Raw genomic sequence first — 22,015 nt, 5'->3', positions numbered from 1 at the left:
TTTAAAACTAGGCGATATTCAATTAATCGCTAACTCCCTTAAATATGCAAAAACTAATTCAGTAAAATTGCTTAACTCTGTGTTAGGTTACAGTAATTTTGACCATTCTTCTCGAAAAAGAATGAGAAATTTTGAAAATTTAGATGTAGAAAAACATAAACAAGAATTGCTGAAGAATTTTTCTTTATCCGACTTTATCTCCGTTTCTAATTTATTACACTTAGAAGTAACTGAGACCGACAAAGATGCTTTGTGTGAAAATATTTTTAAAGCCCTAACAAATTTAAATGAATTTCAGAACTCGCTAGATACTAGTTTTTTTTATCGGAAACAGAAGAAAAACCTTTATCTCCTCAACAGATTTCTGAAACTGAAAGTTCATCAAGTAATGGGGGTAATAATTCTTCCATCCCCATCCCCGTAACTTCAGACGAAACATTAATAAATAACAGTCAGGCATTAATTACTGGCCCCAAAAGGGAATCACTCGAAAATGATCCCTCGAATAAACAAACGACGAATGAAATAAACCTTCAGTTTTGTTTTTTATTACGCGATCTCTGTGGTAGTTGTAGAAACTTCACAGGCAATAATTCCTATTCAATTAAAAGTTTTTTTTTTTTTTTTTGAGATGTTGAAGAGAATTTTTCACTTTTTCCTTCTTTAAGCGAACAACAAAAATTAATCTTTGTAAAGAGGTTAGTTTCCGGCGCAGCTAAATCTTTTTTATTCTCTCAAAGAAATCTAAATTCCTATCATGCTTTTAAAAGTGCATTAATTAATGAATTTTCCGATAAAGTAACTTTTATTGAAATACATAAACAACTAGAAAGACGTAAAATGCGCTCGAATGAAACTTTTATGCAATATTTTATTGCCATGCGTGAAATTGCGAATCAGTCTGAAACCCTTATTGATGAATGTTCTGTTATTCAATACACAATAAATGGGATACAGGGTTCCCCTTCTGATAAAATTATTCTTTACGGTGCAAAATGTTATTCTGAGTTTAAAGAAAAATTATAAAATTTTCGAAACTATCGTAAGTGCAATGAACGCAAATAATTCAAAGATGTCGTATTCTAGATATGTTAATGACGGCCAAAGACGTGATACAATACATAAAATCCTTGTCCAACAAAGAGAATCAAAATCGAATCTTAGTAATCCGACTAATAGTAAGACAAGTTGTTTTAACTGTAACGATTTTGGACATATCGCAAAGTCTTGCCCTAATCGTAATCGTGGTCCTAAATATCTTTCTTGTAATCTTTTCGGACATAAATCTTCCGATCGTCATCGTACTACTCGGAATGACAGTTCTACTCCACGTGATAATGTCAACACTTTACATTTATTGCATTCTCCGTCGAATATGCATAAAGAGGTTGTTATTCTTAATAATACACTTTCCGGATTAGTCGATACTGGTAGTTTTTCGACACTTCTCAAACATTCTGCATGGATTAAACTAGGATCGCCGCCGTTGACGAATAACAAGATGACACTAACTGGATTCGGTTTTTCCCAAACTAAAATAATAGGTTCCTTTGAATCTGAAATTATTATTGACAAACAAAGTTTTCCTGTTTTTATTTCTGTGGTACCTAATAATTGTACTATGTATGACCTAATAATAGGTTGCGACGTAATAAATCAGGCAAATTTGACAATTAAACCTGACGGTGTTGTATTTTCCAAAATTTCTAAATCTGATGATCCTGTTGAAACTGACAGTTTTATAATGGCTATTTCTGCCGAAACTCCCACGTTTGATATAGGTAAGAATATTTCTAAACAAACTCGCAATGAGGTTGAACAGATTTTGTTAGCCTATAAACCTAACAAAACTAAAACCACGAACATCGCACTTGATATAACGCTTACTGACGATGAGCCAATTTTCCACACTCCTCGACGTTTACCCTTTGCCAAACGTGATATAGTAAATGCGCAGATAGACGAGTGGTTAAAAAATAGAATTATAGAACCATGTTCTTCACCCTATGCTAGTCAAGTTGTCGAAGTTCGTAAGAAAGATGGAAAACATAGAGTCTGTATAGATTATAGAAAATTAAATCGTAAATTAGTTAAAGACCATTATCCACTACCATTAATTGATGACATTTTAGATCGTCTTCAAAATGCTAAAATTTTCAGTACTCTCGATTTGCGTAACGGATTTTTTCATGTGCCGGTAAAAGAAAAAAGTCGTTGTTACACCAGTTTCGTCACAAATACAGGTCAATTTCAATTCCGTTATATGCTATTCGGTTTAAGTTCATGTCCTCCTGTCTTTATGCGATACATAAATGCCGTTTTTCGTGATCTTATTGCAAAAGGCATTGTCCTCCCGTATATGGATGACATCGTCATTCCCGCAAATAATGAATCTGAGGCTCTCGAACGCCTTAACACTGTTCTAAAAGTAGCTCGCGATTATGGACTAGATATAAACTTTAAAAATGTCAATTTTTGTATAGTAAGATTGAATTTTTGGGCCACGTAGTAGAACACGGCAAATTGCTCCCTTCACCCTCCAAAACTAAAGCCGTTCTTAATTATCCTGAGTTAAAAAATGCAAAAGATGTACAACGTTTTCTAGGTCTTACGGGATACTTTAGAAAATTTATCCCCTCATACTCTACTATAGCAAAACCACTTAGTGATCTTCTTCGTAAAGACAGCCCCTTTCTATTTCAAGCTCAGCAAAAAATGCGTTTTTACGTTTAAAACAGTTACTTTCTGATAAACCCGTTTTAACTACATTTAATCAAGGCAGTCCCATTGAAATTCATACAGACGCGTCAATTGATGGCTTGGGGGCAGTCCTACTACATAAATCCAAAGATGATAATAAATTCCATCCAGTGTGTTATATGTCCAAGAAAACGTCTGACAGCGAAAGAAAATACACCAGCTATGAACTGGAGGTACTCGACATTGTAGAAGCTCTTAAAAAATTCCGAATTTACATCCTCGGATCACACTTTAAAATTATCACTGACTGTAATGCATTCGTCAAAACGTTAAATAAAAAAGAAATGAATTCCCGCATTTCGCGATGGGCATTATACCTTCAGGATTTTGACTACGAAATAGAGCATCGAACCGGTTCAAAGATGACTCATGTCGACGCTCTTAGCCGAAGCCCATGCTGCATGATCATTCAAGAATGTGTCAATCTTCAAATTTTCAAAGCTCAACAGACAGATGAGCATATTACAGCTATAAAAGCATTACTTCAAAATGCACCTTACGAGAACTACATAGTCAAGAACAACATTTTATATAAGAACTTAGACGGAATCGATTTATTTGTCGTACCTGATGATATGCAGGCCAACATTATTAAATCCTGTCATGAACGAAACCATTTTGCAGTAAAACGCACGCAGGAAATGTTAAACAAAGAATTCTTTATTCCGAACTTGAAAGAAAAAATTGAACGATGCATACGCAACTGTGTAACATGCATTCTAAATAACAGAAAACGTGGCAAATTAGATGGCACTTTGCATCCACTTGACAAAGACGATACTCTCTTTCATACATACCATATTGATCATTTGGGTCCTCTTCCCAGCACTTCTAAGCATATTCTGGCAATCATCGATTCCTTTACGAAGTTTGTGTGGCTTTACCCGACCAAGTCCACCGACACCGCTGAAGTTCTCAATAAGCTTGAATGCCAAAGATCAGTTTTCGGTAATCCTTCAAGGATTATTACGGACAGAGGTACCGCTTTCACATCTACGTCATTCAAAGAATATTGTGAACATCAGCATATCACCCACATTGTTATTACAGCTGGACTTCCTAGATCAAACGGTCAGGTAGAAAGACTTAATTCTACTATCATATCTGTACTCTCCAAGCTATCCATAGAAAACCCTGAGAAATGGTATAGCCATGTTGCTTCCGTTCAGCAAATTATTAATTCTACATTTCAACGAAGTATCAATTCTACTCCATTCGAAATTCTGTTTGGAACTAAAATGAAATCTGAGCATGATATAAAAATCCTCGAAATTGTCAACGAAGAGATCCAGTCTGCATTTCTCCAACAGCGTGATCAACTCCGTAAAGATGCAAAACAACAAATCCTCAAAATCCAAGAAGAAAATCGCCGTACCTACAATCTGCGTAGGAAACATGCTCAAAAATTTCAGTTGAATGATCTCGTCGCAATCAAGCGCACTCAATTTGGCCCTGGTCTGAAATTGAAACAAAAATTTCTCGGACCATATAAAGTGATCAAAATTAAAGCAAACGACACATACGATGTTTAAAAGTGTGATTTCTTCGATGGGCCATCAAAAACTTCAACTTGTGCAGAATATATGAAACCATGGTCCAGCAATATAGAACATATCACTTGAATTGTTTTTCAAAAGAAAACACTGAACACTACTTAAAGAGAAAGAGAACTATTTTCCTTCTTTTTGTGTGTGTATATTTGGACGATATAGACTTTGATTTTTTTTCTCTGTTTATTTTGTGTTATTATATTTTTATATGTTCAACACTAATATTATTTTTATTTTTAGTTAGTTATTCGATATTTCCAGTGCACGCTATTGTATTGCTATATACTTATGCTGTCACGGATGGTATGACTATTTTATTTGTTTATCTTGTGAATATTTCAATTTTACATATTATTATTTTCCTGTATTTGCTGTTTGTTTTATATATTTACTTCATTGTACTGTATACCATAAGGCGAGGTCACCTATCCTGTCATGATGGCCGATGTGGGAAGCGCTGACAGATCCCGTATCCTGTATGGCGCCATGTTGCGTCACGTCATTAATATCGTAATGCTTTCCTGCCATTATTGGCAGACGAGAGTTGGGCAGTGAGACTGGAAGACGTGCAGCTCACGCTCATGTATCTTTTATGTTCTATGTAGTAATGTTTTATCTTTTCTCCTTTAATCTTAATAAATATATTTCACATATTAGTGCTGGTCGTTGCCTTTTCCCACACACACACATATATATATAATTAGGTTAGATGTGATTGTGATTTTAAGTATTCAGAAAATTACTATCAATGAAAGTTTTACATAATTTCAAATAATTTAGGTTATAAATAACAATGCATGTAAATATGTATTTTCAAACAAATAAGCAAAACCAAAAATAATCTTTGAAAAGATTTTTAAAAATTTATCTTTCTTGGCACTATTTTTTAGAGTTGTATACTTGTTCAGATTTAAAAGTTTAGCTTTCTTTATTTTTATTTGCTTAATTCATTATTGAAGAGTAGATTTTTTAAGTTTGAATATAGCTGTGTTTATATAATTTATTAACAGCTGGAAATGCAATATAAGATTTTAATACAAAAAATGGCTTTTCACTTTGCCTTCAGATATGAAATTTTAGCATGCAAATTACAATTTCATGAGCATCAATGATGGAAAATTGTTATTAGAAAGCTAATGGCTTAAAACAATGCAGGGAATTTACCTATGAAGTTCAGCATTATTAAATCATCCTAAAATATTTATCATAGGAAAAATATTTCATAATAGGTTTTAAGTGGAATTTACTAACCTATAAATTTCATATGAATTTGCTTAATAGGAATAACTTGTTTTCATCGCTTGTACAAGATTTAACTTATTAAAACATAAGAAAAAAATTATAAGTGATTTAATAATCATTCATATCGCTGATCTTTGTATTATACATTCAAATCAAATTTTGAGGGGAAGGGACCTATTTCACAAATCTGTAAATAACAGAATTGAAACCCTCGAACGCTGGATCACAATCACCCTGAAATATATCATATAAGTCCATACTAAGCATTCCCGAGTTTTAAAGCAAAAAAAGTAAGCTGCATGAAATAACATACTAAGCAGTTCAATTTTTAGTGTAAAATAGAGAAAAGTGAGTTCACCTGAGTAGCTCTATCCATCATGAGACGGCCACAGTAACTTAGATATAAAGCATCCCTCTGCCATTGCCCTAAAAGATAGATGGTGTCTACCGAAGCCGTCCTCCTGATGAAAGGGGAGGAAGAACTCACTGGCGTCTTGGTCAAAGTCTTGGACTTTTCAGCTGAAATATTAAAAAAAGGCCTTTCGTTCTTTTCTCATATATTACACTTCATATAATTCCTCCTCATTCGAGCAATGATTAAAAGAATAATTAATGACACAAAAATGAAAACATTATATGAAACATTTATAAAGATTTTAAAGATGATGTATAGGAATCTTATCTGAGATGGCTAGGATAGCTGGAAATTTCCATTATTGTATGGTCTTTAATAAGCAGACTTCACAGAATATTTATTATGTTTTTTGGATGAACACTTTCACCATGGTACATTTATTATATACAAATTTTACTCAAATAAATATTAGGACCAATGGTAAGTCTGGTAATAAAATCAGAATATGATTAAATATAATTCTTTTCTAAATAATCAAGTAATCGAAACTTTTTGCAGACAGCTTCACTGATATAAAAAAAAGTGCAAATAAACTTCATGATAGCAAGTCTAAATCAACAAAATTAAAATACAATACATAGACAAATACTATTTTCTACACAATCCTTTATATACACCACAACTTTAAAGCACAACTTTTACATTCACTCTCAAACTTCAGAGCTTATTCTTGATCTTATGCAAAATTAATAATTTTTTTATCCTTTGCAATAATTGCAGTCTTTATTACGATTATCCCTTGTTTTGAAGTAATTGAAAACCCAACCGTTAATATAATGCTCGCTTTCTACGAGTGGAATCTCGCCGGTGGTATTTTCAACTTTTCGCTCAGAAATGGTCACAGACTAGAAACCAACTTATAAATAATCTAAAACATCAATCTAATCGTTTATTTCTTCCATAGATTTTAGAAATCATTAGATGATTACAATAAAGGAAATTTCAATGCACTTAGAAACGATACGAATATCTTCAAAAATGTCTACATTTACATTAATAATATATCATTCGATTTGAAAAACAAAAAATATAAAAAATCAGAAACTGTTAACTCGTAAAATATCATAAGATTTTTTTTCCTTGGGTTCATCACAATTCCGTATATTATGTGTTTAAAGGAAATAAATTCCAGAACTCCAAATTAAATTAGGTAAAAATAAAAATGATCATATAAAATTCACAACACAAAAAATAAACTCAACTCTTCAAAAAACAGAAAATAAAACAGTTTCTATTTTTAAATGAAAAGCATTGTTTTATTTTTATTTAGCTCGTTACACATCAGGTCGCTAGTTAAGAGATATTAATGAAACCAAAGAAACATTCATCAAAACGTGCTATTCTTTACTTCTTAATTTTAAAAGCTCACAGAGGATTCTTTTTTTCCTTTTATTCTCTTCGATCCTGCTAGCAAAAGCCTATCCCTTTATTACGAAACGATTCATTCAGAATCGCCCACGGCAGAATCTAATTCCCTTCAGCCCATTTTCGATACTTAGTAAAATAACAGCAGCTTTTACTCTAGTCGATACCTCAGTTGGCGTTTTTTGACAGCTAAACGGTTTTTTTTCTTTCCTCTCCCTCTGCTTCTTTTCCCCAGATCTTTTTTTTTTCCTTTTTCTTTTTTGGAACGTTGCCCGTGAGTACTCACGGCCCTTGGCGCCAAGCCAGAATTCTGTCATATTGCTTTTCTTTTTTTTCCTCCCCTCTTTATATATATATAAAAAACCAGGGCATACACACACATGGAATCTACGCGCGCTGCAGTACGATGCCCAAGTTACTTGAAACCGCCATATTGCGCTCGTTTTGATCTATGTAAGGTGGAAGGGCAAAAATTGAGCACAATAATATGATAACGCAATTTTCATCAATGTAAAGGACGAAGATACACTTCTGGAAAGCTTAGATATATCTTAAAGCTATTTTAACTAAAACAAATCAAACCTCATTAAATGAATGTTACGAATCAAACCACTGATGTTATTCATAAAGTAAAATGATTATATATTTGTACTGCAGGTGGAAGAAAGGTACACACTAAGGTGAGAGATCGATATAACGACTGCGGTTTATATAACACGTCAGCGACGATGGGAACTTACTTCTAAGTATTAGTTATATTAACCTTTTGACTGTTTAGTTTATCCTAATATCTAATTAGATAAGAGATGGGCATTAAGTTGATCGAGATCGACCGGTGAACCACCAAGATATTTTGGGGTGACCACCTTTACTAAGACCTAAGACGAGCATACTAAAAGAAGCATATTTATGGAACTTTATATTCTCTTGAGGAAAAGGTAGTTTTTCTCCTTCAAATGGCATAATTTTAAAAGCACCTAATTCAGAACCTAAGAATAACTCCTGGAATCTAATGGACGAAGTAAAGTATCCTAATTTAGAAAAAGTTACATATTATTTAACGTCGATCTTTGGCTCTTCCTACCTGTGTGAATCTGCATTTTCAACGATGAGTATAATTAAGACTCATTCAGACTAATATAATTAAGGCTCCCTTAAGAACAAGTTGCCATCCCACTGACGAAAACTTAAAATTCAATGCAGGATTAGCAGTTAATAATTATATACCGAAATATTCAAGATTGGCGGACAGTATGTAGCCTCAGTCTTTCACTAACTATAACTAATTTTAGATGAAAATTATTTGTTTTAAATGTATTTTGAAATGTTTGAAATTAAATGTATCAATTAATATTATTATATTTTTGGCTATTATTATTATGTTTGTAGTTATGTAGATAAGCACATATTCCGTATTTATTATTAAGTTATAATAAATATTGTAGACCTACACAACTAGATGGACCGCAACACTTCGAAAATAGTTAGAAGTAGCGGAATATGTTGGTTCAACTAAGAATTCATAGAGCTCTTGAAATATTTCATTATTATGTGAATTTCTGCATAGAATTTAATGTCTTAATTATTTAAATTTAATTTGTGAATCTGAACAGTGGGGCACTTACGACATACTGGTAGGTGATCAAAGGGTTAAAATAAATACGTCACTTTCATGAATCTCAAATATTACAAGAAAATGAACGAAACACAGAAAGAAAGATGAAATAAAATTAAAATACGCACTAAAAGAAAAAGAAAAATAGGCGTCTCTAGATGGAAATGACCTTCAAAAATGAAAAGTTTCACAAAACCGAAGGCAATCCAGGTTGTGGTACTGTATGACTTAATTATATTAGAAATATTCTATCTTATACAAAATTATACACACAGATAAAATTAAAACTTCCAACTATTATTACAAATAGTAATATAGTCATTTTTTAAAAATTTTACTTTTCATAATGATACACAACTTTATTAACATCTTCATTCACCTTTTTACTTAATTAAAGGGCCCTTTTGCAATTGGGAAATATGCTGCAGGTAAATAGGATACTTCAGATGTTTATGGATTCAACATAATGTTTGCATCGAATTATAACATCTACCAATAATTTAATTCATTACATTTAAGTTTAAAAATATTAAAATTCGACACAAGGATACAGTGCTTAAGAGAATCTGGTGAATAACAAATATTTTGTAAATTTAAAAAAAGATCTAATGTTATTTCTTGCTTTTTTTAATCGGGAATAAAAGAATTGCAACATAAAATATCACCAGAATGGATAAGGGAAGAAATCTGGTTTTCTCGAATAATTTAAAGCCATAAACGAATAATCACATCATGCTGTATAACCATCTGATATAACGATTGCTTTTTTTTTTGTTTTTTTTTTTTTTTTACGAAAAGTGAAACACACAATAAGAAAATATTAATGCTTAAGCCTAATTGTGCTTTTAAAAAAAAAACTGAATTTTTATCTTATGGAATCTTAACATCAAAATGAAAAACAGCACATTTTTTTTTATTCTCTTTTTTTAATCTGCATATTTGGCACAAATAATAAATTATGCTAGAAAAAGCCCCCCAACCACACACAAATGTTAGTATTTTCCATCACAATACATTGCAGGGAAAACATTTTTCTTACGAGTGGTATTTAAGAATTTCTTTCATCCTCCCCATACACATATTTTTAATGAAAATCTATTGTCAGAACTCATCTCGTATTTTGACAGGTTCGCCTGTCAGATAAGAGATTTTCTTCACTCTATTATCGAACATAACAATCAGATGATATGCAATGCACACCGTGCCTGTATGTCAGACAATTAACAATCGGCATGCACCGTGCCATGCCAATGCGGATGATTAAACAATTCTCGGACGTGAGTAACGAAATGGCGAAACAGATGTCGATGGGAATGATTTCGCACGCAATGCTTATGCAAGTCCCCGTCTGCGCATACATAAAATAGGGAACAAAATTCAATTTGTGAGCAATGCTTAAGCAAGAAATAGGAGAATAACCAGCAGGGGAGGTCTCGCCGGAGCTTTCTCCTATATTCCTTAAAAAATTTTTTTATTTAGCTCTTTCCCCAATATAAAAACTGTAGACCTTGATGAAAGCCACGGACACCACAAATGGTCAAAATTTTATTTTCGCAGCTTCACATATGAGCTTTTTGTATTTTGTAACACAGTAGAGAGAACAGAGCCTCTTTTCCTCTTCGACCCTTTGATAATTTTAGTAAGAATTAACAAAAAAATTTCATTATTTTAAGTCGCTGCATTTTTTCAGCTACAACGTTACATGCGAATACGCAGACGGACTGATACTCCATCCGCTGACAGATTACGTTAAAAATGTGTTAAATATTTACACTTTGCATGATAAAAGTGTGCTTTCAATGTCACTGATTTAGATTTTGTAGTTCATATGTTCATGCATTTGCATCATCAGATCAATTTCCTGTGTATCGATTTCATTTCGAATTGAATAGAAATCTACAAAACGGATGTAAAAATTACATACCAAATGTCACCCTTTTAGCTGAAAGCATTTTTATGACAAAGAGGGATATTCCAAAAATATGTTTCTCGGACTCAGGGAGGCCTGAAACGTCAAGTTTCGAGCTCGGATTTGTTTTACCTTTCTCTTTGCAATAGCTTCATAACAATATTTCTTCGTATACGAAAAAGTAAACACTTGAGAGAAGGAATGATCAGAACTCCATTCATTCAATCATGACAGATCAATGAGAAAATAAAGTTGAATTACGAAAGGTTTCACTCAATGGGAAGAGTGAACCCTTCTTTGCATGATTTCCACCATAACATTGAGTGAACAAAAAATGGTACTCAAAACAGGTGTACTGTAAATGAATTGTTGCTGGGAACTTTTTTTTTTCCACGACTGTTGCGTAATAAGTAACATAGTAGCTGTCAAAAAAAAAAAAAAAATCAAATGTCACAATCATTATAGCGGGATTGAACCTGGCATTCCGCTGTTTGTTGTGATTGGAAGAAAGGTGCGATTTCTTGAATTTTTTTTATAACTCATCTGAGATCTCTTTTTTTTCTTTGCTAATACAAGCGATACGGAGTGGAGAAATTTAGAAGAGAGGAACACTGAAGACTTTGTACTGAGCTTAACAGTAATTTGCTTGATGATGGATATTTCAATCCAATTGGTTTAAAATTATTTTATATTACTAATATTATATACTAAAAATCCTAGTATTATATTTATACTAGGATTTTTTAAACATTTTTCGTATAATCTAGAGTATAAATTACATCAACTTCATTTTTTTCACAAAAAAATCATGCAAAAAAAAGGGTTAATACATTCAAAGTGAATTGTAGATTAGCATCTCTGTTGAAAATTACATAAATTATTTTGGGATAGATTTCGCAATTTTGAAACATTGTCAGGTGATAAGGATGACAGCCTTTCTCAATAAGTCCACACATCCAACTTACCAACAGCCCCTCTTTCTCCCAATAATCAAATATAATGAAATGAACAACCTTACTCCTCCCCCTCCCCCTTTATTTGCTATAGTAAGTAAAAAAAAAGTAATTATTCAAGCAATTTCCACAAGGGTTCCAACAGTGAAATCATAATAAAATTATAAATGGACCCCACTCCTCTCCATGATCATGAATTCTTCACATCTCAAAAGAAATCAAGAATATATATCTTATAACTTTAAACGAGCAACTCTTGTATTATATATATATATATATATATATATATATATATATATATATATATATATATATATATATATATATATATATATATATATATTTGTGCATCTCGGAAACGGCTCAAACGATTTGGATCAAATTATATATTTAGATAAGGTTTTGCTTCTTACGTTTATCTATATAAGTGTCTTTCCTATGGTGGGGAGGGACACGCGATTTCACACACACAAATTATAACTAACTATTAGATCCCTTTTCTATCTGTTCTCATTCTCACAATGTCATATAGCGCCATCTCGTAAATTTTTGTGGTACTTGCATTGTTACCATAAGATAATAATTTAATGTTACCACAAAATTTTGTGAGATGACGTTAATGGATGTAAGATGAGAAAAATATTCGTATGTAATCAGTATGTGATTCTTATATATAATATTTTCTCAAAAAAAAATAAATAAATAAATAAATAAAATTTTTTAAAAAAACACGATTTTACAAAAAACTGCGAAAGAAGCTCAATTTCCAATATATATAATATATACTAGCCGCCTTTGGCGACCAGTTGGTTCGCCAATCTTAATGTTCGTTTAAATTTTAATAATTAAATATTTTACGCAATTCCTACTTTAATTGATTCTTCATCATAATATTTTACAACTTCAAATTTTGACAGTCATATAATTCACTCATAATAGTATAAAGGCCTTCAGTCATAACGTAATATGTATCTCTCTAATTTTCTGTTAGCTCCGGTAGAATTTATGCTTAAAATTAAAATGGAAATGACTAAACTGCAATTAATATAATAATATTTTTTACTGAAACAAAGCATTTTTTTTTAATACTATGATTACTGATAATAGAGTCACTGAGCGCTTAAACTTTATGAGCACTAAAGAATATCTTTCTTAATTTATGTAATATCTCAAGAATTTGTCAATAAAATTTTTCTCAGATTCATCATGAACAGATCGATTCATTAACAAAGTTTAATTTTAAATGCATCAAACACTAAGAAAATAAAATGAATCGTTTAAAATAATCGGTCGAAAACAGGTTTAAAAAAATTACTTAAGAAACGATGTACTTAAAACTATAAGCATATACAAAAAATATATAACTAACATAAATACAATTTAATTACAAAAGCATGCAACTAACCTAAAAATAATTTAAAGCAACTAATCTAAAAAATAATTTAAATCAAGAATCATCCGTTGATAATATTGTCAACAATCAGAACACAATGCGCATGCGTGAATTTTCAACGCCAGTTACGGTAACTCAAATGCGTTAATTTTTCTACGCCAGTTGAGGTAACGATATGCAGATTAAACATTTTTAATTTCCTTTACTCTGTGTTATTTTTAATTCAAAAGTACTTCAGAATGAATCTGAAAGACAGATTAATTAACAATGTTTAATTTTAAATGCATAAAACATTAAGAAAATAAACAGAATCGTTTGAAATAATCAGCCGAAAAATGTTAACCCTAGCCTCATTACTGTTGGGGGAAAATAAAAAAACCCTGAAGCTTTACTCATTTGGCTGTGGGCAAAATGGAAGATGTTTTGGCGGAAAGTTAATTTTAAATTAATAATTAAAATTCTAATTAAAAATTCAAAAAAAGGGACCTCAGGTGCACATTCCCGACCTCTAAAGGGTACATGTACCAAATTTGATAGCTGTAGATCAAATGGCCTGGCCTGTAGAGCGCCAACACACACACACACACACTGAGCTTTATATAAGTATAGATATATATGGGAGAGAAATTTAAGAACTTCGAAAATTTAACACAAGAAAACCTTTTATAAGATTATAACTTCATTTTGTAAAATATATTGAATTTATAGTACGTTAGAATAAATGATTCGTGGTACAAAATTTGAAATATTGCATTCAATAGATAAGAAATAATTAGTGGCATACACAGGTTAGAGAAAAACCTAATTCAATACTAAAATACGTTTTTGTAAAAATAGAGATTTCTCATTAAAAATGTTACAGAAAATTCTTCGACCTAAAAGATGTAAAATTAAAATTTTGTATAATAGTTGCAAACAACTATACATAACAATAAAAGATGCGTTATGTTTCCTGATTTCTTTATTTCAGAAAAAAATTTCTTTTTGCATTTGTAAAGTAATTATGTTACTGAATTACGCTGTCGGAGAAATCTATCTATGCAACTACTACTGTCCGAGTAAAAATTAATTTGTAATAAAAAAAATAAATTTTTTAAGATATAACAGCAAACTTTTAAAGAATAAAATACATATGACAGTATATCATTCATAAAAAACAGTAGTTTTTAATACATTTTAATCCAAGCAGTCGGTCATATCAGAATAGTTTCGAAACAACTTATAATAATTTCTTTCTTAACTATCCCCATTTTTTTACAAATATCCACCAGTGTTACATCTTGTTGGTATCAATATTAGATTCTTCGTTGACGAATAACTGTATAACTTAAGCACAGTTTATTACTAATTAAATTAATCACGCAATTGAAAAATAAAATTATGAAATATTCGACACTAAAAGAAAAACTTTTGGAAAGTTCGTATGCAAGATTCTTTATCTGAATTAATATTTATAGTTGACAATATCTGTAATTGCAATCATTATGTCACCTCCAAAAAATTATTCGGTTTCATTTATAAATTTAGCTTTTTGCATAATTTTTAAAAAACAATTGACCATTTTAAGCATTTATTTTAGAACATTTTTTTTAAGAGACAGAATGACAAAGCATTTTTTATTTTTAAATTTAACTGCTTAGTTATAAATCTAAATAAAATGTCCCACCACACACACACACACACACACACACACACAAAGAGCGTTTGCGATGCTTTAATTAGTCCCAAACTCTCAATTAAGAAAGGGAGAAAATAACATAAAATCTCTCCCCATGCGTCATCCAATTAATACTTTCAAGCTTTGCGGCCTTATCACTGCAGGAATTTGAGTTTTGACTGTCACGCAAACCTTTCCTCGCTATGCAATACAATCACGTTCCCAAAACGGGGCGTTCCGAGCGTCTGGTTGACCATATGTCATACTTTTGGTCACTGCCCTCTCACCTTTCCTATTGTACCTGCTGATACAAATGAGTCCATTCGGTTCGATTTAACGTTCGTTTGGACTTACTCTCGGTAATAATTTTTTTTAAACTTTTCACAGACAGCAACCGTCAAATGAAATCACAATCAGATAAAACCATGCAACATTCTTTATGAAAAGAAGATTTGAACTTAAGGGGTACTGATGCATACGCACTAATCATAAAAAAACTGGAATTTTTATTTCAAACTAGTCGCCTCAGGCGACCACTGGTTCGTCAGAAATATTGATTATATCTGTTTTCAGATAAACTGTTTAGACATAACTTTATGTCCATAATTCCACCAAAATGTTCGACATTAAAGTCGTGTTATTTTAATTCTTACTTGAGTTTTATTTATTGTATGCATGAGCCTTTCTATTGGAGACAACACCCGTAACATCACAGCTCTATTAAAAACATAAAAGTCCGGTTCATCTAAATTTCGCTATATTGTTAACTTCACTTTTTTTTTTTTTTTTTTTTTAATCCTTCATGTAAACTACATAGATATTAAACAGATCCTTCTTCCTTGGCTTTCAAAAATAGAAGAAAATCAAGCGATTAAATAACTGATGAAACAATGAAAATGGTTTGAAATTTAAACTAACAATGCAATCTAGTTAGAAATTAGGGCAAAAAAATATTACCAAAACTCAGCAAAAATTCCCACGAATTGTTAAATTGGTATGATTAAAAAGAATCTAAAAAAAGTTTTAAACAGGTGTAAAATTCATTTTTGTGTAGTAATATTTCTTGTATAATAATGTTCTTAAATTTTCGCTGAGAAACGCCTAAATTCAGCTTCATTTTCAATTTAAAATTCTGATTAAAATTTCAAAAGAAAGAAAATCGCTCCGAGGTGCACATTCTCACCCTTCAAGGTATTCAATGTACCAAATTTAGCAGCTGTAGGTCAAAGGGTCTGGCCTGTAGAGTGCCAACATACATTCATCTTTATTATAAGTAAAGATACTACAATTTCAGGATTGGGGTAGGAATGAATCATGTAATTTTGTAACAGATTGCTGGGGGAGGGTGATATTTTATATCCATACAGTAAAAACAAAGAATAAGTCATTCTGTTTCGAAGATATACGATTCAATAGACTGATCTAACCAACAAGGTTAATAACCTTGGGATCTGAGAACCCATGGTTATTAACCTTGTTGCAATAACCATGCAATAAAATATACAAAAACTTTTTCCCCCCAGCATTTTACCAATAAAAAAAGTTCTTCAATGATATTAATTTTATTCCGATACAACTTTCCCTCTTTTTGTAAATTTTTCGAAATTGCTTTTAAAGACAATTTGCAACAATGTTATTTATTCTTGTAATGTTTGTTTGAGAGCGATATAACTGGTTTCATAACAAAAAACAACGCGAAATAAAAGATATTCACAGTGTTCTAGCCTATAAGAGAGAATGCAAATGCTTTTTAAAAAACTCTTTTGACTTAGATAAAAAATATATCCAAAACTAAATATACATTTAACTAATCAGAACTAGATAGAGCAACATCTACGCATTTAAAAAAAAAAAAAAAACCGAAAGTATCTTGGAGAGAGGAGTGGAAGGATTTAAATTGGGTCACGCTTATCTCTTGAAAAAACAGACTCTTAATGACCTTTTAGCTAATCTAAATACGATAAGAAATAAAACCTGAAAAGATTTCAAACTGTCAAGTAGCTGACGCATAAAGCCAAGTAGAAACATACTTAAAATCATATGTGCAAAGAAAATAAAACGTACTTGACGTCTGTCTTTTCATGCATATTAAGATTTGGACACACTGCGGTTCAATTCCACTTACGGAAAAAGAGAAGCTCGATGGAAAATGGGCAAACCCACAAAAAATTAGAAAATCGTTTGTCACTAGGTCAAGTTGAAAGTTGGATGAATGCGCTGAGAGAAGAAAACTTTTGTCTTGCGAGATTACAATCACTGAAATGATGTCATCGGTTATTATTAGGTCATGCGTAAGCACTTTGCCGCCTACCTTATATGTGCTCAGGAAGGCATCGCTTTAAAAGATTAAAATCTTTTTTTTTTTTCACATATTCAAAGCACATTTCAATTTTTTTTTAATTTTTTAAATTTTAATTTTTTTTCCCCGAAAAGACGCTAAAATTTTTATCCCGTCTTCCACTTTCAATTAAAAAAAAACAGATTTTTTAATTGCTATCGATTTTATTATTTATTAATATAACAGAATATAAAAAAAAAAAAAAAAAACTAAATAGTCACTGATAGTTATTCAACAAACTTTCGAAAAATTAATAAATAAGTAATACAAAGCAAAAATGTAAAGTATAACTTCCTTCCTATATGAATGTGATAAAATGCTAGGATTTCGTTTTAGAGTTCAAATTATTTATACGGACAGGTTTTATATGATTAGATTCGCTTTAAAAAAAGCACATCTTTAAACATCTGCACACAAAACAAGCTTTATTTCAAAATCCATATAATGACGACCGAACATCTGGATGGATATCCTCTAATTTACTGTCAAGCAATTATTAATTGACACGTGTATAACTTCGTTTGATTTGGAACGAATAACTTAAGCATTTGGAATATATTTTGAAGATTTGAAGTAGATGTTGGTTTCAAATTTGAATCACTGCTACAGCTGCAAAGTGTTCTACATCAATTATGAAAGCAATTTAAGCAAAAGTTTCCATAAGCAAGTAAATTTACGTGAAAAGGAGAACTGGAGAATAAGATTACTCTACATGAGAATTGCAATTTTTTGCAATTGTGACTATATAAATAATTAAAACTAACAAAAACAAAAATGAAGACTGTAAAAAGCATATAAAATCAGCATTTTCTATTATTTGACAACCAATTGCAAGAACAAAAAACTTTGAAGCGTTCCTTCCTTTTCACCACCCCCGCACCATAATCCATAGGAAACAGCTATGATTCTTAAACTAATTTTTGAATACAAGCCATCGATGACTTATACTTACACGGTTAAATCACAAAATTACTTTAAAAAAAAAAAGAAGACATAATGGATATTTCCTAAACTAATAAGCAATAAATAACTCCAAACAAGTCATAATGGTATTTTTATAGAATTCTCGTATAAACTAATTCGTAGGCTTATTAGAGTTGAATGCCGTAAAAGAAAAGTTTAATCGTACTGGCTTAGTCAATAGTGATAGTAGAAACATTTCAAATGAAAACTACATTAAAATCGTATCTTTGTTTAATTCGTTGAATGCCATGGGGGTCACTGATGTCCGACACCGAGTGTTCGCCAATTACCAGCGCCACGAGAGTCACTGGTAACCGGTGAAGCCAAGATTACCAGAAACGCATAATTCGAGTAAATTTTCAAAGTTTTTAAAATTTTCAATATTATCATAATTACTAAAATGGTGTGAAAAAATTAATGCAATACAGAAAATAATATATAACATGACATTTTAGCGCCATGAGGATCACTGTGAACTCAGTAAAATAAATACATTATGAATGATTACACAAATTAATTTGTAATTAATATTAAACTAAAATATTCAGCGCATAGTAAGAAATTTCATGTTGGCCTGACAGGCAAGCCATGAGAAATTAGTTTGACATTCAAAGTGTTAAAGAAAATATAAAATTAACCAAAGTAAATCAAGACAAAATTCATTGACAAATAAACAACAGCTATTAAAAAAAATCAAAACTATAAAAAAAAATCATGCAACAAGAAAGTAAAGGTAAGAGAATTTTACTGTTTTTTTGTTGTTTTTTTCGTTACTTGGTAATTACTAAATTAGGAACTGGAAAGTAAATAAGTTTGTAACTGGGAACTTAGCGGGAATGCAGAAAAATCCAATACAAGCACTACGATGAATTTCTTCCCGCACACCGATGACATCACGAATGCCATACAAACAGTCTCTCATCTATTCGGCAAACTCTCTATTGTCACATAACCACGACTGCAACCGGACAATTTGACAGCGAACTTACCCATGGTCCATCCATTCCACACGTGGTATTGTGGTCCCAGCTCCGGCAGAAAGGGTTAAATCTCGCGCACAAAGGCAAGAGACAACACAGAGGTCGAGGCAGTCCGCCAAGAGGGCTCTTTTCCAGCAGCCAGCCGATTGGCACAGGGTGTGAAGGTGAAGGCTACTCTACCTGCGCATAGCTCGGAAACAAACCTGGCGGCCCGCCGTCTGCCACTTTTCCTCCTGCATATTTGGCAGAGAATGCGACGACTTGCTTAATTTAAACACACTTTCTCGGTAATCCCCCGGTTCCGCACGGTAAACAAAAGTGGAATTCCCTTCCGACTTCGGGCCCCCCTCTGGCCCTAGGAAAGATACTGGTCTAAATTTAAAGAGATGAGAAATCGCAGGATCCTGACAGAAGTGGGCGGAAGCATACCCATCGGATTAAATCGGCAAAACAGTGACTGAAATGGCGGAAAAGGATAAAAATAGGTTCGTAAATACTTCTTGATATCTCAATACCTGAACGGGGAAAGAGATCGAAGTCAATCACGCGAATTTTTTTATAACCATACAAATATATTTATTAATAATAAGCTTTTCATTATAATATATTATTAAACGTAATATTACAAAATAGCTATCATGTTTTAATCACTCTTACATTAAATAGATTTGATGTCATTCAGCAATGACAAGAAATGAAACTTCGACTGTAGCATTTGAATCCTATATCCATTATTGACCTTTTAAATGACTCATTTATTATTGGTTTTTCATTAATATTGCATGAAATGCAGCCTCAAGAAAATGCTGCTCACAAGTCAGAAAGCAGAGGAACTACCCACCCCTCATTTCATAAATTATTTAACTGAATGAAGATCGGCGAGAATGTTTCCAAACGTGAATTTATGTCTTAAATTAAGCAGCGGGAGTGTCCTCCCCACAAACATTCTTGCATACACTCTAATAAAGGTGAATTTGAGTTTTAAACACATTTTTCCCCGAACCGACAGAAACCAAAACATATATAGAACTACAATAGCAATCACATATCAAATTTGATATATTTAAGCCATCACACTTTCGAATTATTGCATTAACACGCCTCGTTGGTTTTGGCTCAAAATGTAATAGGTGTCTACACTATAGAGGTTGAATCTAGACACCCAATTTTATCCATCTAGCTCTCTTCGTTTTGTTGTTTTCGTGTTAACTTATGTTCGAACAGCCGGACAGATTGAACAGAATTTTCTTATTGAAAGAAATCTACACATTTGGTGTAAAATTCATATACCAAATGTCATCCATCTAGTTCAAAGCGTTTGGGCTATCTTTGTCACAATACATTTACCAAAAATGTTTTTTTAACTCGGGGAGGTCTAAAACATGGAGATTTGCAAACATCTCGAGTTCGTATTGTTTTCCCATTACAATGCTTATTCCATACTTCATAAGCAAGGCAGTAAAAAGTGTCGAAATGATTCAACCCTTCGTTTCTAAGAGATTGGCAGCTATCGAAAAGCGACTCGTTATGATGAGGCTCCTAGACAACTTTCTATCAGCAACAATCCTACCATTTCCGTCCTTTTTAATGGAATGGTCCATCTACGAATTCAGAGTAAATGTATTCTCCCTATAAAAAATCCTTCTGGAATTGAAATTCATTCTAAAATTATCGCAAAATAGCATAGGCAAAGTGTGGAGCCATGGGAACCACTACAACTGATCATCTTTGTATAAAGGTGTTTTGTATGTTTGTTGTAGATTTTACAGCGCAACATTTTTATTTCTCATAAGAAATCTACTTAAAAATCCTTTTATCTGAATGACTGAAAGTGAAGCCTGCCTCTATACATGATCAGATTGATCCGTTTAAAAGCATGCTCTACTTAACAAGAAAAATTATAAATTGATAAGTTTACAAGGTTTACTCACGAAATGAATTAATTTAAGAGGGAAAAAACGTAATAGTATATTTGTGAAAGCATCATACTTGTCTAATTATATATATATATATTCTATATTGACGTGGATTAGGAACAAACTAAGTAGAAAGATGTACGATGAGACGAAAAGCAAAAAGGTATTTTCGAAAATCGTGAGATATTTTAACATGTAAGGTACACAGCAGATATTAAACAGGTTTGCTATCATTTGTCTCAAATACTTCATGAAAATCTCGAATACATGTATAACATAATACATGTATAGAGGCATAAATTAACGACTGAAATAATTATTTAAGTATATTAATTATAGCATACTAAACAATGAAAATGCTGTATATGTATACAGTATAAGCCATGAACAGGAGAAAAAAAAAAGAAAGAAAAGATTAACTCTTCCTTTATCAGATGCATCACGAAAATTAAAAGTAACAACAACTGCTTCATAGGTACACGTTTTGCTGTAGTATCATTTCTAATTGGTATTTTTAAGTCTCCGATTGACGAATTTAATAACAGTTGACAATTTCTCTAAGTCATGAGATATTATTGATAAAACACCTGCAATCAAAACAGAGGAGGCGATAAGATAATTTGCTGAAGAGAAAGGAAATACTCGTTCTCTACAAGATGTAGAAATTTTTTCAGTGACTTTACATAATAAACAAAATTTGAATTTTGCTTCTAGAAATGAAATGGAGTTTGACAATAAAAGTCACTTCTTACAAATATGTGACAAAATGCTCACGGTTATTTTATAATTAGAAAATCATCATATACATTTGATCCACGTAGCATATTTTTAAAATTATGAATAAATTTCAACAAGAAACTGTTGTTGAAAATAGTTGTACGTGTATGTTTAGTTATGTTAACATCCCGTTGCAACCACAACATATGGTGTATTTTCAGACTGCGCTCGTAATTTCGAGC

The 22,015-nt window shown here is 31.8% G+C and overlaps 1 protein-coding gene and 1 long non-coding RNA gene across 3 annotated transcripts in view; one reads left to right on the top strand and one right to left on the bottom strand.

Annotated features, from left to right (window-relative positions):
• LOC129965591 (glucocorticoid-induced transcript 1 protein-like) overlaps positions 1–22,015 on the bottom strand; it is a 93,717-nt gene that overhangs the window by 22,688 nt on the left and 49,014 nt on the right. The window contains exons 1-2 of one of the 2 annotated variants that reach the window (XM_056079621.1): positions 19,150–19,228; positions 5,911–6,071 (exon numbers count right to left, since the gene is read on the bottom strand). In XM_056079621.1, coding sequence (XP_055935596.1) covers positions 5,911–6,071; positions 19,150–19,153 — 165 coding nt within the window. In that variant the 5' untranslated portion in view covers positions 19,154–19,228. Of the gene's footprint in view, positions 1–5,910; positions 6,072–19,149; positions 19,229–22,015 lie in introns of those variants that run through there. The other variant, XM_056079620.1, reaches the window with a different exon arrangement.
• LOC129965592 (uncharacterized) overlaps positions 19,397–22,015 on the top strand; it is a 63,518-nt gene continuing 60,899 nt past the window's right edge. The window contains exon 1 of the long non-coding RNA XR_008784226.1: positions 19,397–19,625. This is a non-coding gene — a long non-coding RNA (uncharacterized LOC129965592). The remainder of the gene's footprint in view (positions 19,626–22,015) is intronic.

Source organism: Argiope bruennichi, chromosome 4 (genome assembly GCF_947563725.1).
Source record: "Argiope bruennichi chromosome 4, qqArgBrue1.1, whole genome shotgun sequence".
In the NCBI taxonomy this organism is placed as follows: domain Eukaryota; kingdom Metazoa; phylum Arthropoda; class Arachnida; order Araneae; family Araneidae; genus Argiope; species Argiope bruennichi.
Note: the sequence above shows the minus strand (reverse complement) of the source record. Positions and strands in the feature narration are given on the sequence as shown.